Source organism: Anolis sagrei, chromosome 9 (genome assembly GCF_037176765.1).
Source record: "Anolis sagrei isolate rAnoSag1 chromosome 9, rAnoSag1.mat, whole genome shotgun sequence".
In the NCBI taxonomy this organism is placed as follows: domain Eukaryota; kingdom Metazoa; phylum Chordata; class Lepidosauria; order Squamata; family Dactyloidae; genus Anolis; species Anolis sagrei.
In genome coordinates, this window is record NC_090029.1 from 14,117,847 (window position 1) to 14,145,424 (window position 27,578).

At 42.4% G+C, this 27,578-nt stretch overlaps 1 protein-coding gene across 2 annotated transcripts in view; it reads right to left on the reverse strand.

Moving 5' to 3' along the window:
- LRRC28 (leucine rich repeat containing 28) overlaps positions 1 to 27,578 on the reverse strand; it is a 95,241-nt gene that overhangs the window by 55,622 nt on the left and 12,041 nt on the right. For both annotated transcript variants that reach the window (XM_060755653.2, XM_067471301.1), the window contains exons 3-5: positions 26,000 to 26,040; positions 22,699 to 22,736; positions 19,360 to 19,497 (exon numbers count right to left, since the gene is read on the reverse strand). In XM_060755653.2, the coding sequence (XP_060611636.2) occupies positions 19,360 to 19,497; positions 22,699 to 22,736; positions 26,000 to 26,040 (217 nt within the window). The remainder of the gene's footprint in view (positions 1 to 19,359; positions 19,498 to 22,698; positions 22,737 to 25,999; positions 26,041 to 27,578) is intronic.

Here is a 27,578-nt window from a genome sequence, read left to right on the forward strand (position 1 = left end):
CTGACTCCTTTGTTTAAAGGAGGGGCTTCCTGAGTTTAAAAAACTGACTCCTTTGTTTGAAGGAGGGGCTTCCTGTGTTTAAAAACTGACTCCTTTGTTTGAAGGAGGGGCTTCCTGTGTTTAAAAACTGGCTCCTTTGTTTGAAGGAGGGGCTTCCTGAGTTTAAAAACTGACTCCTTTGTTTAAAGGAGGGGCTTCCTGAGTTTAAAAAACTGACTCCTTTGTTTGAAGGAGGGGCTTCCTGAGTTTAAAAAACTGACTCCTTTGTTTGAAGGAGGGGCTTCCTGTGTTTAAAAACTGACTCCTTTGTTTGAAGGAGGGGCTTCCTGTGTTTAAAAACTGACTCCTTTGTTTGAAGGAGGGGCTTCCTGTGTTTAAAAAACTGGCTCCTTTGTTTGAAGGAGGGGCTTCCTGTGTTTAAAAACTGACTCCTTTGTTTGAAGGAGGGGCTTCCTGAGTTTAAAAAACTGGCTCCTTTGTTTGAAGGAGGGGCTTCCTGAGTTTAAAAACTGACTCCTTTGTTTAAAGGAGGGGCTTCCTGAGTTTAAAAAACTGACTCCTTTGTTTGAAGGAGGGGCTTCCTGTGTTTAAAAACTGACTCCTTTGTTTGAAGGAGGGGCTTCCTGAGTTTAAAAAACTGACTCCTTTGTTTGAAGGAGGGGCTTCCTGTGTTTAAAAACTGACTCCTTTGTTTGAAGGAGGGGCTTCCTGTGTTTAAAAACTGACTCCTTTGTTTAAAGGAGGGGCTTCCTGAGTTTAAAAAACTGGCTCCTTTGTTTGAAGGAGGGGCTTCCTGAGTTTAAAAACTGACTCCTTTGTTTAAAGGAGGGGCTTCCTGAGTTTAAAAAACTGACTCCTTTGTTTGAAGGAGGGGCTTCCTGAGTTTAAAAAACTGACTCCTTTGTTTGAAGGAGGGGCTTCCTGTGTTTAAAAACTGACTCCTTTGTTTGAAGGAGGGGCTTCCTGTGTTTAAAAACTGACTCCTTTGTTTGAAGGAGGGGCTTCCTGTGTTTAAAAAACTGGCTCCTTTGTTTGAAGGAGGGGCTTCCTGTGTTTAAAAACTGACTCCTTTGTTTGAAGGAGGGGCTTCCTGAGTTTAAAAAACTGGCTCCTTTGTTTGAAGGAGGGGCTTCCTGAGTTTAAAAACTGACTCCTTTGTTTAAAGGAGGGGCTTCCTGAGTTTAAAAAACTGACTCCTTTGTTTGAAGGAGGGGCTTCCTGAGTTTAAAAAACTGACTCCTTTGTTTGAAGGAGGGGCTTCCTGTGTTTAAAAACTGACTCCTTTGTTTGAAGGAGGGGCTTCCTGTGTTTAAAAACTGACTCCTTTGTTTGAAGGAGGGGCTTCCTGTGTTTAAAAAACTGGCTCCTTTGTTTGAAGGAGGGGCTTCCTGTGTTTAAAAACTGACTCCTTTGTTTGAAGGAGGGGCTTCCTGAGTTTAAAAAACTGGCTCCTTTGTTTGAAGGAGGGGCTTCCTGAGTTTAAAAACTGACTCCTTTGTTTAAAGGAGGGGCTTCCTGAGTTTAAAAAACTGACTCCTTTGTTTGAAGGAGGGGCTTCCTGTGTTTAAAAACTGACTCCTTTGTTTGAAGGAGGGGCTTCCTGAGTTTAAAAAACTGACTCCTTTGTTTGAAGGAGGGGCTTCCTGTGTTTAAAAACTGACTCCTTTGTTTGAAGGAGGGGCTTCCTGTGTTTAAAAACTGACTCCTTTGTTTGAAGGAGGGGCTTCCTGTGTTTAAAAACTGACTCCTTTGTTTAAAGGAGGGGCTTCCTGAGTTTAAAAAACTGACTCCTTTGTTTGAAGGAGGGGCTTCCTGTGTTTAAAAACTGACTCCTTTGTTTGAAGGAGGGGCTTCCTGTGTTTAAAAACTGACTCCTTTGTTTAAAGGAGGGGCTTCCTGAGTTTAAAAAACTGGCTCCTTTGTTTGAAGGAGGGGCTTCCTGAGTTTAAAAACTGACTCCTTTGTTTAAAGGAGGGGCTTCCTGAGTTTAAAAAACTGACTCCTTTGTTTGAAGGAGGGGCTTCCTGAGTTTAAAAAACTGACTCCTTTGTTTGAAGGAGGGGCTTCCTGTGTTTAAAAACTGACTCCTTTGTTTGAAGGAGGGGCTTCCTGTGTTTAAAAACTGACTCCTTTGTTTGAAGGAGGGGCTTCCTGTGTTTAAAAAACTGGCTCCTTTGTTTGAAGGAGGGGCTTCCTGTGTTTAAAAACTGACTCCTTTGTTTGAAGGAGGGGCTTCCTGAGTTTAAAAAACTGGCTCCTTTGTTTGAAGGAGGGGCTTCCTGAGTTTAAAAACTGACTCCTTTGTTTAAAGGAGGGGCTTCCTGAGTTTAAAAAACTGACTCCTTTGTTTGAAGGAGGGGCTTCCTGAGTTTAAAAACTGACTCCTTTGTTTAAAGGAGGGGCTTCCTGAGTTTAAAAAACTGACTCCTTTGTTTGAAGGAGGGGCTTCCTGTGTTTAAAAACTGACTCCTTTGTTTAAAGGAGGGGCTTCCTGTGTTTAAAAACTGACTCCTTTGTTTAAAGGAGGGGCTTCCTGAGTTTAAAAAACTGACTCCTTTGTTTGAAGGAGGGGCTTCCTGTGTTTAAAAACTGACTCCTTTGTTTAAAGGAGGGGCTTCCTGAGTTTAAAAAACTGACTCCTTGTTTGAAGGAGGGGCTTCCTGTGTTTAAAAACTGACTCCTTTGTTTAAAGGAGGGGCTTCCTGAGTTTAAAAAACTGACTCCTTTGTTTGAAGGAGGGGCTTCCTGTGTTTAAAAACTGACTCCTTTGTTTAAAGGAGGGGCTTCCTGAGTTTAAAAAACTGGCTCCTTTGTTTGAAGGAGGGGCTTCCTGAGTTTAAAAACTGACTCCTTTGTTTAAAGGAGGGGCTTCCTGAGTTTAAAAACTGACTCCTTTGTTTGAAGGAGGGGCTTCCTGTGTTTAAAAACTGACTCCTTTGTTTAAAGGAGGGGCTTCCTGAGTTTAAAAAACTGACTCCTTTGTTTGAAGGAGGGGCTTCCTGTGTTTAAAAACTGACTCCTTTGTTTGAAGGAGGGGCTTCCTGTGTTTAAAAACTGACTCCTTTGTTTAAAGGAGGGGCTTCCTGAGTTTAAAAACTGACTCCTTTGTTTAAAGGAGGGGCTTCCTGTGTTTAAAAACTGACTCCTTTGTTTGAAGGAGGGGCTTCCTGTGTTTAAAAACTGACTCCTTTGTTTGAAGGAGGGGCTTCCTGAGTTTAAAAACTGACTCCTTTGTTTAAAGGAGGGGCTTCCTGAGTTTAAAAAACTGACTCCTTTGTTTGAAGGAGGGGCTTCCTGTGTTTAAAAACTGACTCCTTTGTTTGAAGGAGGGGCTTCCTGTGTTTAAAAACTGACTCCTTTGTTTAAAGGAGGGGCTTCCTGAGTTTAAAAAACTGGCTCCTTTGTTTGAAGGAGGGGCTTCCTGTGTTTAAAAACTGACTCCTTTGTTTAAAGGAGGGGCTTCCTGAGTTTAAAAAACTGACTCCTTTGTTTGAAGGAGGGGCTTCCTGTGTTTAAAAACTGACTCCTTTGTTTAAAGGAGGGGCTTCCTGAGTTTAAAAAACTGGCTCCTTTGTTTGAAGGAGGGGCTTCCTGAGTTTAAAAACTGACTCCTTTGTTTGAAGGAGGGGCTTCCTGAGTTTAAAAACTGACTCCTTGTTTGAAGGAGGGGCTTCCTGTGTTTAAAAACTGACTCCTTTGTTTAAAGGAGGGGCTTCCTGAGTTTAAAAAACTGACTCCTTTGTTTGAAGGAGGGGCTTCCTGTGTTTAAAAACTGACTCCTTTGTTTAAAGGAGGGGCTTCCTGAGTTTAAAAACTGACTCCTTTGTTTAAAGGAGGGGCTTCCTGAGTTTAAAAAACTGACTCCTTTGTTTGAAGGAGGGGCTTCCTGTGTTTAAAAACTGACTCCTTTGTTTAAAGGAGGGGCTTCCTGAGTTTAAAAAACTGGCTCCTTTGTTTGAAGGAGGGGCTTCCTGAGTTTAAAAACTGACTCCTTTGTTTAAAGGAGGGGCTTCCTGAGTTTAAAAACTGACTCCTTTGTTTGAAGGAGGGGCTTCCTGTGTTTAAAAACTGACTCCTTTGTTTAAAGGAGGGGCTTCCTGAGTTTAAAAAACTGACTCCTTTGTTTGAAGGAGGGGCTTCCTGTGTTTAAAAACTGACTCCTTTGTTTGAAGGAGGGGCTTCCTGTGTTTAAAAACTGACTCCTTTGTTTAAAGGAGGGGCTTCCTGAGTTTAAAAACTGACTCCTTTGTTTAAAGGAGGGGCTTCCTGTGTTTAAAAACTGGCTCCTTTGTTTGAAGGAGGGGCTTCCTGAGTTTAAAAACTGACTCCTTTGTTTAAAGGAGGGGCTTCCTGAGTTTAAAAACTGACTCCTTTGTTTGAAGGAGGGGCTTCCTGTGTTTAAAAACTGACTCCTTTGTTTAAAGGAGGGGCTTCCTGAGTTTAAAAAACTGACTCCTTTGTTTGAAGGAGGGGCTTCCTGAGTTTAAAAACTGACTCCTTTGTTTGAAGGAGGGGCTTCCTGAGTTTAAAAAACTGACTCCTTTGTTTAAAGGAGGGGCTTCCTGAGTTTAAAAACTGACTCCTTTGTTTGAAGGAGGGGCTTCCTGTGTTTAAAAACTGACTCCTTTGTTTGAAGGAGGGGCTTCCTGTGTTTAAAAACTGACTCCTTTGTTTAAAGGAGGGGCTTCCTGAGTTTAAAAACTGACTCCTTTGTTTAAAGGAGGGGCTTCCTGTGTTTAAAAACTGACTCCTTTGTTTGAAGGAGGGGCTTCCTGAGTTTAAAAACTGACTCCTTTGTTTGAAGGAGGGGCTTCCTGAGTTTAAAAATTGACTGCTTTGTTTGAGAGGCGGGGCTTCCTGGTTATCCTATATAAACCAGTGTCGTACACTCAGTAACCTACACTTTCACCCCTGCATACAGACAACAACATCAAACACACACCAAGAGGGGGTCATTAGCAACCTCTAGATGGAACAAACACGAAAACTTCCCGTCTCATGCACGAGCTGTGGCATGTTCAGCTTTTTCACACTACAATTACTCAATTACATCTGCCCCAAGTGTAAACAAATCACTCGCATGGAACACAGGATCCGACAACTCGAGGACCGTATTAACACCCTTAAGGACATTCAGGAACTTGAGCTGTTCTTAGACACCACACACCACACTGTCCTAGACACGCAGCCCATATCACACCAACATTACGGGGAGGCTCAACAGAACAGCACCTCAGTTGTGGACAACCCTCAGGCTTGGAGAAATGTCACCCTTAGAAGGACACATAGGACCCGGAAGCCTCCTCAGAATACTTCCGCTCAGCTGCAGTTACACAATAGATTCCAAATTCTCACACAACTATCACCTGACCAAGAAACACAACATATTGGGGAAGACCAGAATGGCTTAGATACTGATCAGTGGCTCATCCTTGATCAGTGTGCAGGGGATAGCCCTGACTGGGACAACACTTCACAACATTCACACTTGAGCAATCGTGCAGGTGTACCATCCCCAACCGTAGACCAGGTGCAACAGGAACACATACAGGAGAACCATAGGCTCTTGGACGAATCTCAATGGATTGTCCTTGACGAATGCACCGGGGATGTCGAGGAGGAGGACAACACTTTTCACCTACACAATTCACACCAACAGGATCACTTTTCTGGAGACCTACACACTACAATGCACAAAAGGGGCCCTGTCATTCCCAAAAGTAAACAGGTCTTGGTAGTAGGCGACTCCCTCCTTAGAGGAACGGAAGCTGTCATTTCCAGACCAGATGGGATGGCTCGAGAAATATGCTGCCTACCGGGGGCAAAAATACACCATATCACTCAGAGGCTCACCAGGCTCCTCAAGCCCTATCACCGTCCTCCCCTCATGTTGATTCATGTAGGAACCAATGATACTGCAAGGCATACGTTCCAAAAGATCACAAATGATTTTCGAGCTCTAGGAGCAAAGCTAAAAGAATGTAATGTACAGGTGGTCTTTTCATCCCTCCTCCCTGTTGTAAGACACGGACCCACAAGAGCCAGAAAAATAGTACAGGTCAATGACTGGCTTAGAAAATGGTGTCAGGAGGAACGCTTTGGCTTCCTCGACCATGGCCTGCTTTTCCAGGAGGATGGCCTACTGGCAAGGGATGGGGTGCATCTCACACAAGTAGGAAAACACCTTTTTGCTCACAGACTCGCAAACCTCATTAGACGCACTTTAAACTAGGTCCACCGGGGGAGGGGGACAACAGCCTTGCGAACACTACTTTACCCACAATATCTGGGAATCGCCAGAAGGCTAAACGGAGGGCTGCACAAACACAACAAGGACCAAGTACCCAAAGCACAATAATCCCAATTAAACAGCTCAGGGGAAGATCTCAGGGGCTCACATGTCTTTACACTAATGCACAGAGCATGGGAAATAAACAAGACGAACTCCAACTTTTAGCACAACACCACAAATATGATATCATAGGGATCACTGAAACCTGGTGGGATGACTCCTATCGCTGGAATGTAGATATCGAGGGGTATAACCTCTTTCACAGAAACCGAACAAAGGGGAGAGGAGGCGGAGTAGCCTTATATGTCAAAAACTCTTATGCTACAGAAGAGATTCAAGACAGCAATCTGGGAAACCAGCTTGAAATCATCTGGATAAGAATCAAGGGAACTGGGACTCAAAAAGATGTCGTTGTAGGCGTCTACTACAGACCCCCAAGCCAGGAGGAAGAACTTGATGAAGTCTTCTGCCAACAGTTGACCAAACAGGCACAGAGAAGAGATGTAGTAGTCATGGGCGATTTCAACTATCCCGATATTTGCTGGAAAACAAACTCGGCCAAGAGTACAAGGTCCAACAAATTCCTCGCTTGCCTTGCAGACAATTTCATGGTCCAGAAGGTAGAAGAAGCAACAAGGGGATTGACTACTCTTGATCTCATCTTAACAAATGCGGAGGACCTGATCGATGCGGTCGAAGTGGTAGGATCCTTAGGGGCAAGTGACCACGTGCTCCTGCAATTTGAGGTACAAAGGAAGGCCGAAACTAAGACAAGTCAAACCCGCATTTTGGACTTTAGGAGAGCTGATTTCCAAAAAATGAAGGAAACGCTGAGCAGCATTCCGTGGACACAGATACTAAAAGACAAGGGAGTTACGGATGGATGGGAATTTCTCAAGAGTGAAATACTCAAGGCGCAATTGCAAACTGTGCCAACAAAGAGAAAAAATAGGACAAGTGCAAAGAAGCCAGAATGGATGTCCAAAGAACTTCTAACTGTGCTAAGACACAAAAGAGACATGCACAAGAAGTGGAAAAAGGGAGAAATCACCAAAGAAGAATTCAAACAAATAGCCAACACCTGTAGGGAAAAGGTCCGCAAGGCTAAAGCAAAAAACGAGCTCAGACTTGCCAGGGACATTAAAAACAATAAAAAGGGCTTCTATTCTTATGTCAGTAGAAAAAGGAAAAACAAGGAGGCGATAGGACCTCTTCGAGGAGAAGATGGGGCAATGCTGACAGGGGATAGGGAAAAGGCAGAACTACTTAATGCCTTCTTTGCCTCGGTCTTCTCACAAAAAGAGAGTCTTCAACCTCAGCAAGATGGAGTGGATGAGGGTTTGGAGGACATCCAACCCCAAATTGGGAAAGAAGTCGTTCAGGAATACCTGGCCGCTCTTAATGAGTTCAAGTCCCCAGGGCCAGATCAACTACACCCCAGAGTATTGAAGGAACTAGCGGAAGTCATTTCGGAACCATTGGCAACCATCTTTGAGAGTTCTTGGAGAACGGGAGAAGTTCCAGCAGATTGGAGGAGGGCCAATGTGGTCCCAATCTTCAAGAAGGGAAAAAAGGATGACCCAAACAACTACCGTCCGGTCAGCCTCACGTCGATACCGGGCAAGATTCTGGAAAAGATTGTTAAGGAAGTGGTCTGCAAACACTTAGAAACAAATGCAGTCATCGCTAATAGTCAACATGGATTTATCAAAAACAAGTCATGTCAGACTAATCTGATCTCTTTCTTCGATAGAGCTACAAGCTGGGTAGATGCAGGGAATGCCGTGGATGTAGCGTACCTGGATTTCAGTAAGGCCTTCGACAAGGTCCCCCATGACCTTCTGGCAAGGAAACTAGTCCAATGTGGGCTAGGCAAAACTACGGTGAGGTGGATCTGGAATTGGTTAAGTGGACGAACACAGAGAGTGCTCACTAATGCTTCCTCTTCATCTTGGAAAGAAGTGACAAGTGGAGTGCCGCAGGGTTCCGTCCTGGGCCCGGTCCTGTTCAACATCTTTATTAATGACTTAGATGAAGGGCTAGAAGGCATGATCATCAAGTTTGCAGACGACACCAAATTGGGAGGGATAGCCAATAGTCCAGAGGACAGGAGCAGAATTCAAAACGATCTTGACAGATTAGAGAGATGGGCCAAAACTAACAAAATGAAGTTCAACAGTGACAAATGCAAGATACTCCACTTTGGCAGAAAAAACGAAATGCAAAGATACAGAATGGGTGACGCCTGGCTCGAGAGCAGTACGTGTGAAAAAGATCTTGGAGTCCTCGTGGACAACAAGTTAAACATGAGCCAACAATGTGATGTGGCGGCAAAAAAAGCCAATGGGATTTTGGCCTGCATCAAGAGGAGCATAGTGTCTAGATCTAAGGAAGTAATGCTACCCCTCTATTCTGCTTTGGTTAGACCACACCTGGAATATTGTGTCCAATTCTGGGCGCCACAATTCAAGAGAGATATTGACAAGCTGGAATGTGTCCAGAGGAGGGCGACTAAAATGATCAAGGGTCTGGAGAACAAGCCCTATGAGGAGCGGCTTAGGGAACTGGGCATGTTTAGCCTGAAGAAGAGAAGGCTGAGAGGAGATATGATAGCCATGTATAAATATGTGAGAGGAAGCCACAGGGAGGAGGGAGCAAGCTTGTTTTCTGCTTCCTTGGAGACTAGGACGCGGAACAATGGCTTCAAACTACAGGAGAGGAGATTCCATCTGAACATGAGGAAGAACTTCCTGACTGTGAGAGCCGTTCAGCAGTGGAACTCTCTGCCCCGGAGTGTGGTGGAGGCTCCTTCTTTGGAATCTTTTAAACAGAGGCTGGATGGCCATCTGTCAGGGGTGATTTGAATGCAATATTCCTGCTTCTTGGCAGGGGGTTGGACTGGATGGCCCATGAGGTCTCTTCCAACTCTTTGATTCTATGATTCTATGATTCTATGATTCTATGAAAAGCATGTTCACCTCATCTGAAAGTACCCTTGGCCCATGGAAATGGTTGTCCATCATTATTTAGGATCCAGGTCATTACATTTAGTATGAAACAGTTTTGTGAGACTTCTCTGAACATCTTGCAAATTACCATTAAAATCACAGCTTCTAAGGCAGGCATGGGTGAACTTCGGTCTTCCCTCCAGGTGTTTTGGAATTCAATTCCCACAATTCCTAAGAGACGCTTGCCCCTTCCTTTCCCCCCTCAGCCACTTAAGCAGCTGAGGGGAGAAAGGAAAGGGCCCGAGTCTCTGATTCAAGCACTGAAAAAGTTACACAGATGCAATGACTCAGTAAAAGCTGTAGTTCAATATAAGTAGGTGTGCCTGTAGCTTAGTAGCCCCAGTCTGTGAGAGGTCTTTGTGGATGAAGGGCCTCAGTGTATTGGTAGACCTCAGTATGAGAAAGCCTCAGTGTTAGTTTGCCTCAGTATATGAGAGGCGTCAGTCTGAGAGAGCCCTTAGTGTGAGAGGTAAGGTAGGTCTCAGTGTAAGGTAGGTCTCAGTGTCAGTTCGCATCAGTATATGAGAGGCGTCAGTCTGAGAGAGCCCTCAGTGTGAGAATGCCTCAGTGGGAGAAAGGCCTCAGTGTGAGGTAGGCCTGGTGTGAGAAGCTTCTGTGAGAGAAGCCAAAGATTGAAGTCCACCATGTGTGAAGCTTCAGTGTGAAGGCCATGGTGGAAAAAGCTACTGTGTGAAGCTCCTGTGTAACTTTGGAAGCAATGAAGGAAGTGAGAGGAGGCTCTGTGGGAGTGAAGCTGTTTATCTGCATGAGAAAGCAGCCCTCGTGGAAGCAATGAAGGAAGTGTAAAGTGCAGACTACTTCAACCAGAGAAATCAGCCATAGCAGAGGACCTGATGAACCAACCTGGACACAGCATTTTATTTGAGAACACAGAAATGCTGGACCACTCTCACAACCACTATGTCAGACTCCACAGAGAAGCCATTGAAATACACAAGCATGTGGACAATTTCAACAGAAAGGAGGAAATCCTGAAAATGAACAAAATCTGGCAACCAGTATTAAAAAACTCTAAAATTGCAACAGCAAAACAACAGAGGGGAAACAATCAAGGACATCTAATCACTAGGCTTGGGCAGTTTCGTTTGTTAATTTCGTAATTCGTTATTAATTCGTATTTAAATTAGCTTACGATCCAATATTGAGCCATGCAGGAATAGCGTGAGGAGTAAATTAGATTCGAAACAATTTTTTCAATTTATTTAGTAATTATTTCGTAATTATTTTGGCATGTCTGGTGCAAGTTTTATAGTTGTTGTTTGTTTTATCACACCAACAGTCAACAACAGAAGGAGAGGAGCTTCAGAAGTTCCCCCTGTCCCATTTGGAGGTTTTTTTTAGCATATTGCGCAATCGCATCCGCCATTAACAAATCGATTCGTAATTATATGAAATTTCGTATATTTCGAAATTTTTAAAAGGAAAATTTCGGAATTATTAAAAAAAACGAAACGCAAGGGCCCCCTAAAAATAAAACGAGTTTAGAACCAAATTTTTCCGTGGTTACCCAAGCCTACACACCTCTCAACAAAAGTTTGCTCCAGGCACAGTCAGCCCATGGTATGCTAATATAGGTTGTCAGTTGAAACATTCACACCTAGCTCCAGCAGAAAAGAGTCCTTTGTCTCACCCTGGTCATTCCACAGATATATAAACCCCTTTTCCCTAGTTCTAACAGACCTCACTATCTCTGAGGATGCTTGCCATAGATGCAGGCGAAACGTCAGGAGAGAATGCCTCTAGACCATGGCCATACAGCCTGTAAAAACCTACAACAACCCAAGTGTAAAGAACTTTGTGTTTTGGAAACCTTGTTCTTGTAAATAGTGCAACCATATTATTTTGATATAAAGAAAACTCTCCTAAGGAAAATAACATCAGTCTGTGTGTTTTTGTTCTTTTTATCACTTTGGGCTACTAGTGCTGGGTCACGCTGCTGCTGATAAGTTACTCTGCTGTACATTTATGAGGAGGGTCTTTTGTTAATAAATGCTGAACAGTACAATGTCGGATTTGGAGAATAACACGAAGCAACAAACGCTATTCTCAACAAGACCTTGGGCTGCAACCATGGACAGCTCAGATCAAGCAAAGAGCTTCACTCTGAACCACACAGTTCCACTTCAAGTTTCTTCAAGCCCCATTTTCTTAATGCAAAAAATTAAGAATAGCGTTTTGAATTTGACCACTGAATGGGTTTGGAACTCCAGCGGCTGCCAATTTCATTTAATTAATTCACTTACAATGAAAGCTGGCAAAACATGAAGCCTTTCACTTAGTAAATCTATAATTAACCACTGGTGTTTGCTGAGTAAACATAGCCCTCTTTTAATTAAATCTTACAGCATGATGCCACAACCTAAAATTTTTACAAGCAGCAAGTATCACCTACAAAAAAGGAAAATCCTCCAAAGCTTGTTAAACATCTAAAAAATTAACTCATTTGATTGAGCTGATAAATATGGCAGGCACCATATTAATATATCTAGTTGTCAAGACATGGTTCTAGAGCAGGCCTGGGCAAAGTTTGGCCCTCCAGGTGTTTTGGACTTCAACTCCCACAACTCCTAGCAGCCTCAGGCCCTTTTCTTTTCCCTCTGAGCCACTTAAGTGGAAAAGGAAAGGGAAGAGGAAGGGGTCTGAGGCTGCTAGGAATTATGGGAATTGAAGTCCAAAACACCTGGAGAGCCAAACTTTGCCCAGGCCTGTTCTAGAGAGAATAAAAAGGAGGGACTAAAGTTCTTTCATCTATAACAAGAAGTAATATTGGCAGGAGCACTGTTTGCAATGTTGTTGTTATTCATTCGTTCAGTCGCCTCCGACTCTTCATGACCTCATGGACCAGCCCACGCCAGAGCTCCCTGTCGGCCGTCACCACCCCCAGCTCCTTCAAGGTCAGTCCAGTCCCTTCAAGGATGCCATCCATCCATCTTGGCCTTGGTTGGCCCCTCTTCCTTTTGCCTTCCACTTTCCCCAGCATCATTGTCTTCTCTAGGCTTTGCTGTCTCCTCATGATGTGGCCAAAGTACTTCAACTTTGTCTCTAGTCTCCTTCCCTCCAATGAGCAGTCGGGCTTTATTTCCTGGAGGATGGACTGGTTGGATCTTCTCGCAGTCCAAGGCACTCTCAGAACTTTCCTCCAACACCACAGCTCAAAAGCATCTCTCTTCCTTCGCTCAGCCTTCCCTAAGGTCCAGCTCTCACATCCATAGGTGACTATGGGGAATACCATGGCTTTGACTAGGCGGATCTTTGTTGCCAGTCTGATGTCTCTGCTCTTTACTATTTTATTGAGACTGGACATTGCTCTCCTCCCAAGAAGTAAGCGTCTTCTGATTTCCTGGCCACAGTCTGCATCTGCACTCATCTTTGCGCCTAGAAATACAAAGTCTGTCACGGCCTCCACATTTTCTCCCTCTATTTTCCAGTTGTCAATCATTCTTGTTGCCATAATCTTGGGTTTTTTTTATGTTACTGTTTGCAATAGTGGTGCATAAAAACCTCCAACACAAAATTACATTTGCTGCTGCTCTCTCTCTCTTTCATGCATTTTAAAATATATACAAATCAAAATAGGTTCTTATGGAATGATCCAAATACTAGGGGAACGAGCACCCGTAAAGGGTGAGAAACTGAACACAGACACACCTGGCAGCAGTCCATCCAGTGACGTCACAGTGGGCCACTTCACCTAGCAACAGACTTTGTGGTACAAACGGACAAACAAGCACGCATATATACTTTTGATATATAGATTTACAATTAGGATCTACTACAACACCACTCTGAACTTTTGTGAATAGAATGATTCAGGGACATCTGAGCAATGTATGTTGCTGTGTTTTGATATACAAATTTTGTTGTATGTATTTTATGTTGCTGTGCTGTACCCCATCTAGAGTCATGAAGAGAGACAAGCAATAATGATGATAATTTAGAATCCAGCTATTCTTAAGCCAAAGATATGATGAGGAACCTTTCTCCTGAGAAAGTCTACTGGTTTAATTTTATTCCACCAAGAGCAGCTATTTTTGATGTTGATATTATGTTCTTTGGACATGGGATCATGACTCTGTATTTTATTTTTATATGGTTTTAACCTGTTTTGATTGAGTGATATGTGTTTATATTTAGATTGTTTATATTCTGATGAGATGTGTTTTATTGTCTACCTATGCAACATTGAATTTTTGCAGGATTTGTAAGCCGCCTTGAGTCCCCTTCGGGGTCTAGAAAGGCGGGATAGAAATGAAGTAAGTAAGCAAATAAATAAATAAATATTATGTTTTCAGTAATTGCAATGGTTCTATGTACCATTTCTGGGGGGTTCTTTTGGCATTGTTTAACTTTTACTTGATGTGAGCTACCCCGAGTCCATTCCAGAAAGGGGGGGGGGGATATAATAATAACAATAAAAACATTAACTACACAGAGTCCTAAACGCTTGGGAATAATAACATCACACAGTCCTAAAATCCTGGGAAGTATTCAACTTGTGATTTTGTGATACGAAATCCAGCATATATATAAAATGTTTACTGTGTTTTTGTGTCAGTAAAATAATAACACTTTATTTGTATTCCGCCCTATCTCCCTGAGGGGACTTGGGGTGGATTCCAGCATATACAGACATACAGACACACAAGGCAAACATTCAATGCCTTGAAATAATGAAACATAGGTACACAGATAAAGGTACAGGCTTCCCCTTCATCTCCGGCTCTGTTGGGTGGTGCGTATCTCCATTTCTAAACCGAAGAGCCAGCGTTGTCCATAGACAGCTCCAAGGTCATGTGTCCAGCATGACTGCATGAAGCACCATTGACCTTCCACTGATCTACTCACATTTGCATGTTTTCGAACTGCTAGCTTGGCAGGAGCTGGGGCTAACAACAGAAGCTCACCCCGTTCCACAGATTTGAACTGTCAGCCTTACGGACAGCAAGTTCAGCAGCTCAGTTGTTTAACCTTAACACAACTTCAACTTCTTCTTCGTCTTCTTCTTAATTTGGTTGGATAGTAACAGTTATCCTTGTGACAACCCCACTCTCCCTGTGTTTGCTAAATCTGGATAGTAATCGAACTGCTCTTACAAATTACTCCCCTTGCTTTACTGTATGCATTCAGCAATTTCTCTTTTGCTTGATTAGCTTTTTAACTTCAATGCCTTTTATAATGTGTTGTTAGTTGCCTCTGGCACCTTAAGAGAAATTAAAATTCAGAACAGAATGTGAGAGCAGGCCTGCTGGAACAGACCACAGGCCTTGCTCACCCAGCACCCAATTCCTCTCAATGGGGAGCTGGATCACTCTGGGAAGTCCATAAGGAGAACTTAGTAATAGCAACTGCTTTCTCCTGCTGTTACTCTCAGCAGCTGGTATCCAGCCTGTGCCCAGAGACTGAATATAGCCACTGCTGACTACTAGCCATTGACAGGCATTTGTCTAATCTCCTCATAAAGCCATTTTAACCTAAAGGCAGTAACTACATACTTAGGAAGGGGAAAAACATTATAATACACTCCAAATATGCATGTTTCTACATGATCCAGGACTGAGCTGCTGAAAACTTTGTACAATTCCTAATGACTATGGCTGAGAAAGTAATACAAAAAATTGTAAATAAAGGGGCTCATGATTCACAATGTGATTTACCCTTTCTTCCCAGTCCTCCATTTCCATTATGGCACATGTTGAATTCTCTTCCATGTCCTTTCCCCTTGTCTTTGAACAAACCTTGCTTTAAAAGAGTCAGAACCCAGCATAAGTTTTAACAAGTAGAAAAATATCCAAGTATTCGTTTGAATGCGCTATTTCTGGAATGTAAATTACTTTTGATGGCAGCCTTCTTTCAGAAAATGTTGCCGGCCTTATATAATGGCAGTTTTACTCGTTTTAATGACTCCAACCACACGTACAGCACTAGTACTCAAACAGGATAGCTTATCTTGTATGAAAATGAACTGATATCATGTCATCTTAAACACCTTTACTACAAGGTAAAGTTTAGTTTAATGTGGCTTATTTAAGATGGCAATTAAACAAGCACACTTAGGATTTACAATGATGATAATTAATCTTTTCTTCACTTAGTTCTTACCTACAAAGCCCTGAACGGTTTGGGACCTGCTTACCTACCTGACTGCATCTCTGTGTATGAACTCACACGATCTCTTTGATCATCTGGAGAGGCCCTGCTCACGCTCCCACCGCCATTGCAGGCACGATTAGTGGGGACGAGGAGAGGGCCTTCTCGGTGGTGGCCCCTCAACTCTGGAACTCACTTCCCCAAGGACATCCGGGATGCCCCAACTCTGGCAATTTTTAGGAGGAGCCTGAAAACGTGGTTGTTCCAGTGTGCTTTCCAGAATAGTGAATTTCTCAGCAATATGCCCTCAAAATGCACTTTATTATGGATTTAGGATTGATTGATTTGCATACCCTATCCCCTCTGAAAATTTCCATCCAAGTTGTATCCTACCTTGTTCATGCCCAGCATTATTTTTTTAATTTTAATTTTACATTTGGCCCAGCCATAGGTTTTAAATGCTTGTTGTGTTACTGTACTGCTTATATTTTATTTTTGTTTATGAGATGTATTTTAACTGTTTTGTACTGTTTGTTTGCTATTGTTTTACTATTGATGTATTGTGGGCTCAGCCTCATGTAAGCCGCACCGAGTCCCTTGGGGAGATGGTAAGGTAAATGTAAAGGTAGTCCCCTGACATTAAGTCCGGGAGATGGTAGCAGGGTATAAATAAAGATGATGATGATATTATTATTTATTATTATTATTATTATTATTATTATTATTATTTATTTCGAGGTTTTATATACCGACTCTCTCACCTTCAAAGAGGGATTCGGACCGGTTCACAACATGTGTTAACATACAAAGAATATACAATAACAACACAATGCCACTTCATAACATGATTAAAATATCAGCACCATACACATTAAAACATTATCACAGTTAAAAGAGCCAAATCATCCAACACCATCACAATCCCATTCATCATCCTCCATTCATGTGGGCAAAGAATTAAATCAGTTGTCAAATGCCGCGTTCCACAACCAGGTCTTTGTTAGTTTCCTGAACGTCATGAGGGAGGGGGCAGTTCTGATCTCTAATGGCAGGGAGTTCCAAAGACGAGGGGCCACCATCGAGAAGGCCCTGTCCCTCATCCCCACCAGCCGTGCTTGTGCAGGCGGAGGGGCCGAGAGCAGGGCCCCTCCAGACGATCTTAGTGGTCTTGATGGTTCGTAGGGGAGAGTACGTTCGGAGAGGTAAACAGGGCCGGAGGCGTTTAGGGCTTTAGAGGTTAACACCAGCACTTTGAATTGTGCTCGGAAGCTAATCGGCAGCCAGTGGAGTTCGAGTAACAGTGGAGTGGTGTGCTCCCTGTACCCAGCCCCTGTTAGTAATCTGGCTGCCGCGCGTTGTACTTGCTGCAGCTTCCGGGCAGTCTTATTTATTTATTTATTTTTATTTATTTATTGCTGTACTTGTATACCGCTGTTTCTCAGCCTAACTGGCGACTCAACGCGGTTTACAACAAAATACAAAATACAACAATCAACAGTATTCAGTTAAAAACCATAAAAAACATCATACACAATTCACAATATTGGCCCGTCAATAACAATCCAATGCATCTCCTGACTAAAATCATAATCCAGTTTCGTCGTCCATATTGCCAATCCTTTAATCATCCAATTCATTGCACCGAATTAACCAAATGCCTGCTCGAACATCCAGGTCTTCAGTCTTTTTCGAAACACCATCAGCGAGGGGGCTGATCTTACCTCCATGGGAAGGGCGTTCCAAAGCAGAGGCAACCCCACGTAGAGAGCGCTGCAGTAATCTAAGCGGGATGTAACCAAAGCGTGTACTACCGTGGCCAAGTCAGCCTTCCCAAGGTCCGGACGCAGCTAGCGCACAAGTTTTAATTGTGCGAATGCTCCCCTGACCACCGCTGAAACCTGGGGTTCCAGGCTCAGCGATGAATCCAGGAGAACTCCCAGACTGCGTACCTGTGTTTTTAGGGGGAGTGTGACCCCGTCCAGCACAGGCTGTAACCCCGTACCCTGTTCGGTCTTACGACTGACCAGGAGTACCTCTGTCTTGTCTGGATTTAGTTTCAATCTGTTGGCCCTCATCCAGTCCGTGACAGTGGCCAAGCACCGGTTCATGACCCGAACAGCCTCCTTAGTGGCAGGTGGAAAAGAGTGATAGAGTTGGACATCATCTGCGTACAGATGACATCGCACCCCAAAACTCCGGATGATCTTTCCCAACGGCTTCATGTATATGTTAAACAGCATAGGGGACAAAACTGAACCCTGCGGGACTCCACAGTACAATGGCCGCGGAGTCGAACAGGTGCCCCCTAAAGACACCTTCTGAGATCGACCCTCGAGGAACAACTGGAGCCACTGCAATGCTGTACCCCCAAGGCCCATTCCCACGAGGCATCTCAGAAGGATACCGTGGTATTATTATATTAGTTCCAACCCAAAGATGAAACCTTGGTGTGCGGAACACATTATTCTCCTTAAAACGACTGTTTGGAATGGTGCTAATTCGTCACCCAAAACAACAGATAATGTGGTACCAGACACTTAAGTGTAATGCAGAATGCACAGGTCATCACAGTGTCAATTTCTCCCTCAAGAAACCGTACCAGATTTACAATAAGTGAAGCATTTAACTTTAATGCTCTATTTGCTCTACGGATTGGAAAGCAATAAATGAAGTTATTCAATCCTATCATTTTTGAATGGGTACAAGTATAATGCAGTTTACAAACAATTTTCTAACACATTGTAACAAAATGCACATACAGGGTGAGGCAGCATAACTTCCTTTTAAAAATGCGTGCCATTCAGTTGGTTGAAGATATAGCGGAGCGCTAGTGGTCTCGTTCGAGAGGCAGGAGTATAAAGTTTTGTCCTGACACAGTTCAGTCGCCATCATGCTTTGGAACAGTGAGGAGCGTGCTTTTGCCATTGAGGCCTACTTTTTGAGGGGATTTGGAGTGGCCGACCCGCTCTCCAGGTTTGGCCCCTTGTGATTATTTTCTATGGGGTTTTTTGAAATCCCGTGTTTCTGTGAACCATCCAAGGACCCTACAAGATTTGAAGACCAACATCCAGGAAGAAATTGCCAACATAACACCTGCTGTGCTGGCAAGAGTCATGACAAAGGCCAGAAATCGGTTTATTATTATTATTATTATTATTATTATTATTATTATTATTATTTCGAACATTTTTACCCCGCCCTTCTCAACCCCTGGGGGGACTCAGGACGGCTTATAATTCAATGGATCAACAATTCAATGCTGTCATAAAATACAATAGCAAAAATAACAATTAAAACCATAAACATTAAAATAAAAATTAAACAGTATATTCACGATACATTCCATATAGCTATTGCCAGCCTGGTGGCTATTTATCTAGCCATATACTAATGATAACTCCGCTTCACTTATCCATATCCACTTCCAAGACATAAACAAATATTATCCATTGTCCTTTAACCTGATTGCCCGAAGGCCTGGTCCCACAACCATGATTTTACCTTCCTTCTGAAGGTGAGGAGGGATGACAATGATCTAATTTCCCCGGGAAGCATATTCCACAGGCGGGGGGCTACCACCGAGAAGGCCCTGTCCCTCGTCCCCACCAAACATGTTTGAGACAACGGCGGGGCTGAGAGCAGGGCCTCCTCAGAGGATCTTAAGCTCTGAGGTGGGATGTAGAAGGAGATACGTTCGGACAGGTACGCTGGACCGGAGCCGTATAGGGTTTTCCCAGTGTATGGAGAATGGAGAATGGGGGACGTCACCTGCCTAATTTGATCTTCAAAACTACGTAAAACAAAACTTCAGGTATGCACTTACATTATTAAAAAAAATAAAAATTTCTGATTCATACAACGGGTTTTATTAAAGTTTTGAAATAAGGAAGTTATGCTGCCTCACCCTGTATATTAATAGTTTTGGAAGCTCTGAAGCTTTTCACACCTTACCTGCTGGCAAATATTTCAGCTGATTATTGGCCAATCGAAGGTGGCGTAAAGACCTCAGGCGGCCAATCTCTGGGCACACAATTTCAAGAGCATTGTCACTCAAGTCCAGAAACTGCAGTTTAACCAATGAGCCAATGGCTGCAACAAGGAAAAAAGAGAAGGGAATACCTAAGTGTGAAGATCTTAGGGAATGAAGGTGGGGGTGGTTCTTGTCCAAATTTCCATTCTTGGATAGTGAAGAAGCTTTGATATAGCAAAACTACATCACAGCTGAATATTAACCGTATGTTCTCATGTATAATTCAATCTCATGCATAAGGGCAGGGTTAGGGGTAAATATCATGTATCCTGGTATGATCCTTGGATAAGTCGAGGATCATTTTGTGGAAAAAGAAAGCACCAATGCTGTCCCAGAACCAACCATCTCTAGCTATCAATAGTAATAATGCACTTTATTTATGAGGGGTATTTTTTAAGTAAGGTCCGTTTTGTTGTAGACACTAGTAGTTCGCGCGCATACCGCAACGAGAGCGTGCGTCGTGTAACGACATGCCTCGGGAACAACTGTGCTCAGTTTCTGCTCTGTAGCTAACCTGTACGGTTCTGTTCTGTGCTTTACAAATTTTTAAGACTATCAACTCACCCGCCGCATGTGAGGTTCGCTCAGTGATACAGTTTTTGTCAGCAAGGAACCTGCCTGCTGCAGAAAATCATCGACAGATTTGTGAAGTGTATGGTGATACTGTTATGAGTGAAAGCAAAGTGCATAAGTGGGTACGACAATTCAAAGATGGCCGTGACAACGTCCATGATGAGGACCGCTCCGGTCGCCCTTCTTTGATTACAGATGATTTGGTGGCTTCAGCAGGTGGCAAGTTTTTATGAAGAAGGTATTTTAAAATTGGTTCAAAGGTATGATAAGTGTTTGAACAAACTTGGCAACTATGTCAAAAAATAGAGTAAAGTATGTACTTTCTGAAAATAAATTTACTTTTTTGAAATAAACTTTCGTTGTGTACTTAAGTTCAAACGGACCTTACTTAAAAATACACAAATAAGGAAAAAGTCTTCTCTTTTTTTCATCTCTGGCGTCTGGAGGTGATGCTCAACTTCCATCCATGGGGAGATGCTCTTGTTCCATTTTTCCATGCTGAAGGAGCCTTGCTGTCCATAGACATCTCTGATCTTTTTACTGGCATGTGGGGCGCCCTTTTACTTTCCCACCGAGGCAGTATCTATTGATCTACTCGCATTGCATACTTTCAAACTGCTAGGTTGGCAGAAGCTAGGATTGACAATCGGGAGCTCACTGTGACTTGTGGCTCGCACTGTTGACCCTCCCATCTGCAGCTTTTCCTGCAGCTAACGCCTTTAACCGCTGTGCTACCGCGGCTGCTCTTTCTCTGCCCAAGCTTTCAAAAAGGCCAAAAAGCAGTGCCTTTTGAAAAAGCAGATCAATACAATACTTCTTTAAGTTTTCATGGGATGGCCTAAGCTCTTGCCTTTGATCAGGGGTCCTCAAACTTTTTAAATGGAGGGCCAGGTCACAGTCCCTCAAACTGTTGGAGGGCCGAATTATAATTTGGAAAAAAAAAATCCTATGCACACTGCACATATCTTATTTGTAGTGCAAAATAACACTTAAAAACAATATAATAATTAAAATGAAGAACAATTTTAACCAAAATAAAATTATTAGTATTTCAATGGGGAGTGTGGGCCTACTTTTGGGTGATGAGATTTATTTATCTGTTTGTTTGTTTACCATATTTATATACCACCCCTCTCAGCCCAAAGACGACTCGAGGCGGTTTACAGTCGGCAGTCAATGCCCCCAAACAACATAAAACACAGTTAAAAACATTACATATAATATAAACCATATAAAAGCAATAAAACAATAAAAACCATACAACACAAGTTATCAGTGTCTCATCACTAAAATCATTTTTTCCATTCTTGTTGTTGTGTGCTTTCAAGTTATTTCAGACTTAGGTTGACCCTGAGCGAGGGCCGGGTAAATGACCTTGGAGGGCCGTATCTGGCCCCCGGGCATTAGTTTGAGGACCCCTGCCTTTGATACTCTACCCAGAGAAGGGAACAGCTCCAAATACAGTACTTACACTGACCTGTGGATAAGTCTATTTAGTTTTGGAGGTTGATCTTTTGACTAAAACGTTTATATTTATACATGACCATGCAGGTTATTAGGACTTTGGAAGATTTTTAAAAGCAACAGACAACGGGGTAAACCAATGTCATAATTTTTTCCAACCACCTCTTGTATGTCAGCCTGTGATTGTGTCTTATGCTCATGCTGGGAATAGGGATAATTGAGTCGCCTTCAGGCTGAGAAAGGCGGGATAGAAAAGAGAGATAAGAAAACTTTATTTGGTGGTAAGGTCAAGGGAAATGCCTTTCTTTCGGTTTTGGGATCTGGAAAAGCCTTATATTGAGTCATGGGAAAGAGCTGCCTGAGTTAGGTCAACGTTGTATTTTCATGACGGTCTGGCTTTCAAGTGTTCTTAGTTTCTTGAACCAAGTTTTTGCCAAGCTCATGATTTGTGTATTTGATTTTCATGCTGCCTTGTTTCATGGATTCTTGTGCATATTTCATGGATTTTTATATTTATGGATATTGTTTTGCTTTGAAGCTCATGGACTAATTTTTGTTTTGGAACTTTACTGTTCTTGCTAATTTTACTGCTTTGTCTACTTATATCCTTCAATAAACTGCTTGCTGATTTTACCAAGTCAGTGTGGTGTTTAAGGTCAGAGATGTTCCTGATCTGATATGTGACACCACCATTCTAACTGCACTTCTTTCTATCTTGAATTTGGTCATATCATGCTGAAGAACAGGAAACGGGAAAGATGGGTATCAACAGAAAGCCAATCGGATTCAATTTTAGACATCTAGATCAAATTGCATTTCAGCCAGAATAGTTACTGGGTACCACTAAACAATCGATCCTTTAAAATAGGAATAAAACACATCATACATGGTTCATGGTTATATGTTGTTCATATGTTAGGCTTAACATAAGGAAGAAGCACTTCAACAAAACCAAGGTTGCTGGGGAAATAAATCAATATTTGTTCTAAAACCATGCATCAAATGGAAGCTAAAACAGGCCAGTGCCTTGCTTAGAAGACCTGGTTCAATGATAAATGCTATTTCAGCTTCTTTAACACTCTTATTAGAGGCAAAGCACACAGGGTTCAGGCATTTTCATTTGTGGAACTACACAGCATATTTCACCAATCCAGCCATAATTCCTCCCTCTCATGTTAATGACATAATGAAGCTGGCTATTTGGGACCGAGTAAAACACTTACCTTCAGGTATAACAACAATATTATTTGAATGGAGATACCTGAGGAAAGAGCAGAAGATAATGAGCAGAATGAAGCCAATTGTAGAGGAAAAAACGTTGAGAGTAAAGGACAAAGTGATGTTTTTTCACTGTAGACCCCACATGGTAAACAAGGCATGGACAAACTTGGTCCCTCAAGGTGTTTTGGACTTCAACTCCCACCATTCCTAACAGCCTCAGGCCCTTTCCTTTTCCCTCTCAGCCACTTAGTCTAACAATATGTCAATGTAACTAGTGAACTACAATGTAGTGATAATGAAACCAGTTGAAACATGTATATCTGTACTGGCCTATGATTCTACTAAGAGACGAAGCGGATTTTTATGTAGTTTGTAGTTTGTATTTGTTGTATAGCTATATGTTGTGGATACTGGCTTCTGTAACTGTCTTTTTGTGTGTACTGTACACCGCCATGAGTCGCCCGTAAGGGCTGAGAATGGCGGTTAATAAGTGCATCAAATAAATAAATAAATAAATAATATTTCCCCAAAGGACTAACAGCTTGAACTCTACGGCCTGGATGATTACTATAGCATTTACTTTAACCTTAACCTTGTTGACTAGTTTATTATTCCCTTCCACGTGGCTTGTGTCCCAATTGGGTTTAATCATCTGATAAGCATTAAAAAGTTTATAGTATGATGGAGACAGCATTACAATTCATCCTGGATTAAGACCCAAGTATCCACAGTTCAGTAAAAGACACAAGGAAGAGGGTTAGGGGGCATGGCATAATTAAGACAAGAGGATTTACTGTCTATTAAACAAGCTCCCTCTGGTTTTGAGAGCATCTAAAAATTATCCACATGAAGGAAAACACATTAATTTCAGGCAGAAGTTCCTTATGGCCTCATCAGATTATCTTTTTTTAAAGTAACTAATGGTAAAATGTGAAGTGCAACACAAAAGTGCATTTGAGCTTCATTAGAAAGAAGAACTCCCATCAGGCAAGATGAGGCAAGACTGTTTTCTGAGCATGTGAGATTACAGTGGCCCATAAGTATTATTAACAGCATGGTAGATTCACAAACCAGTAAGGCTGGCCTCCAAGGGCCAAGAAGAAGAAGCCGAGACCATACTTCTTGATGATCTTGGGTCTGCAAACACGGCCCAACATGTCTCATTCGGTAAAATTCAAATTATCTTTATTCAGGCACATGTTTGGAGTTGTACAAAGGATATACAATATATATATAGGAATGAAGCTGGTTGTGGAGGCCAGCACAGGCCTCCTCAGCCATTCAACCTTGCTTATGGCAAAGCCGCCTCTAGCTGAGTGAAATGGTTGGCAAGCGTGCCCGCTGCCACTTCCCGCCTCCTTCCTCACGTTTCTTCCGTCCTTCCTGGGCCCAGCTGGGGCCTAACGGAGCGTCTGGCCTATGGCACGCCATTCCTGAATGTCGCCTTTGGCCTCCTTCCTCACGCTGGCCTACGCTGGGAATGGAGGACGCAGCAGACGCAGAGGAGGAGGACCTTCGCTCACAGCGACCTGCCTGCCTTCCTGGGCCAGGAGGTGAAAACTATTATTATTATTATGGCTGGGTGGCCATCTGTCAGGAGTCCTTTGATTGTGCTTTCCCTGCATGAAGGCAGAATAAAGAGGGTTGGACTAGATGGCTAAGGGGTATCTTCCAGTTTATTATTATTATTATTATTATTATTATTATTGAGGCTGGATGGCTATCTGTCAGGGGTGCTTTGATTGTGCTTTCTCTGCATGAAGGCAGAAAGGAATTTATTATTATTATTATTATTATTATTATTATTATTATTGAGGCTGGGTGATCATCTGTCAGGGGTGCTTTGATTGTGTTTTCCCTTCATGAAGGCAGAATGAAGGGTGTTGGACTGGATGGTGAAAGGGCTCTCTTCCAGATTATTATTATTATTATTATTATTATTATTATTATTACTACTACTACTACTATTGAGGCTGGATGACTATCTTTCAGGAGTGCTTTGATTGTGCTTTCCCTGCATGAAGGTTGGACTAGATGGCCTTTAGAGGTCCCTTCCAACCTAGGATTCTATGAAAGGAGTCTTAGTGAACCACAAGCCGGTCATGAGCCAACAGTGTGATGCTGCAGCTGAAAAAGCCAATGCCATTCTAGGCTGCGTCAATAGGAGAAGCCTAAGAGTAGGCAAAAGGGAACTGATATGACACTTTACCTCAGCTGGTTTTTTAATTGCTGTTAATTATAATTATGTAATGCAACTGTTTGCTTTCACTTATTGTACAATGTTTGGTATTGTCTTTTGTTTAATTTTTATGTTTTTTGTTTTTGTTTTATATATGCATTGAATGTTTGCCTGTTACTATGTTGAAAGCCACCCTTAGTCCCCAATTGTTATAAAGTTATTGTTGATACCATATTGTTTTTGTTGACCCTCCCTTTCCACTTACTGAGCTGGTTTACTGTTTTGCTTTGAAATATGGGAAATATTCAAAAAACATTTAACCTACTGATGCCTCACTAAATTTAATTTTATTGATATTTATTGTTATTTTTATTTTGAAATTTACTAGTAGCTGCTGCATTTCCCACCCTCAGCTTATACTCGAGTCAATAAGTTTTCCCAGTTTTTTGTGGTAAAATTAGGTGCCTCGGCTTATATTTGAGTCGGCTTATACTCGAGTATATACGGTATGTGGCCAGATATAGCTACAACTAGAAATGCTAAGGCTGAAGAGGGGCAAAACAGGGGAGGAAGAGGTTCCTTGTTTTTTTGCAAAGGTATTTTACTCACACAGCACAAATGACATATTTACTTGCATCACTGTATTTGAGTAGGTTTTACAAGAGGAAACGTCTTTTAAATAACAGGGAACACTATTGTATCGCCTTTTAGCAAACGTGTGGAATATAAATGATGTGAAGCCAAACATTTCCGCTACCTGTGATTATATGATTTGTCTCTCTTTCTTTTTTGAACAAATGACCTAGCTTAGCTGCTGCAGAATGAAGTTAGTCACAGACCAAGCACTTGACATGTTGGTGCCTCCAAGCTGTCACTTAGGTTCATAACCGCTGTGCTGAAGCAAAGGAGAAGGCAGCGCGAGCAAAATTAGGTCATGGAAAAGCACACCAAAATGGCTATGGCAAAACAGGCCAGCTCTTCAGCAAGGAGGAATGAGCATTAGAGCTCACAAAACTGCTCTGAAGACATCTGTCTACAAACATACAGCACCTTTCCCTGCCCCTACGATATGCTCTTAGCTTAATTTCATCTCTCAGTACAAACAAGGCATTAAAAACACTTACAATTCCACAAGGTTTGGAAGCTTCTGAGCAAGGTCTTCTGGCTAAAAGGGAAAGATACAAGTTTTGGTTTAGTTTCAGAAATAAACACTGCACAGGTAATTAGAAAACCAGCTTTGCAGATTCAAGAATGGGCCAAGATTTGACTCTGAGTGTCACAAAATCCTAGAGTTGGAGGAGACCTCATGGGCTATCCAGTCCAACCCCATTCTGCCAAGAAGCAGGAAAATCACCTTCAAAACACCGCGATAGATGGTCATCCAGCCTCTGTTTCAAAGCTTCTGAAGAAGGAGCCTCCACCAGACTCTGGGGCGGAAAGAGAGAGTTCCTCATGTTCTTCCTCATGTTCAGGTGGAATCTCCTTTCTTTTCTGTAGTTTGAAGCCATTGCCCTAGTCTCCAGAGGACTCCAAGATCTTTTTCACACATACTTCTATCAAAATCCATAAATCTGCAAGGATTCTAGGATTCTTAGTAGACACTAAACAGAACGTGAATCAATAGTAAGCTCTGGAAACATAAAAAGGCAATGCAATTCTAGGCTGCACCAAAGGATATAATGGGGTCTATATCAACTTAACTCTGTGCCAAAGTTAAAATCAGGATGCAAAACTTCTTTGAAATGTATCCCACTAACTCATATGACATTGAGAATGCATTCTGGTCTACACTTCAGCTTGAAAAGCCACAGCTGTTATCGACAAAATGATGCAGGAACATTGCTGGATTAAAGTAAGCTATTTGTTTTGACGGCACAGCTAGCTTTTAATGGGGAGACAGGGGACCCTTCCAGACAGGCCCAATCTATATCCCAAGATCTGACCTCAGGTTTTATTTATTTCTCGCTTTAAACTGGATTATATGAGCCCACACTGCCAGATAATCTGGGATAAACAGAAAATCTGCGATCAAATCCTGGGATATAGGATCTGTCTGTAAGGACTCTGGAGCTCAAGAAGTATGGATTACCCCTATCCTTCTGAATTAGATTATTATAGGATAGTACACAAAATAGCAAACATACTTGCACAGAAGCCTCACTAAGCGCTATATTCCTTAAGGTAAAGGTTTCCCATGACTTAAAGTTTAGTCATGTCCAACTCTGTGGGGTGGTGCTCATTTCCATTTCTAAGCCGAAGAGCTGGCGTTCTCTGTAGACACCTCCAAGGTCATGAGGCTACTGCCATGACTGCATGGAGTGCTGTTACCGTCCCACTGGAACAGTACCTATTATCTATTCACATTTGCATATTTTTGTACTGCTAGGATGGCAGAACCTGGAGCTAACATCGGGAGCTCATCCCACTCCCTGGATTTGAACTGCCAACCTTTTGGTTCCAAGTTCAGCAGCTCAGCAGTTTAACCTGCAGTACCATCAGGGGCTCCACTATATTTCTCAATATGTAATATATTAATGCTTTTTGAAAACCCAAGTCACCTTCCAATGGCTCAAAGCTAATAAATAAAGATTTTGAAATACAGAATTAAATCATATCTGCTATTTCAACAATTACACGCCATTTTAATCACGAAGAGGTCATACATATGAAGGTTTCATGCGCATGGACATAATAAATAAGTGA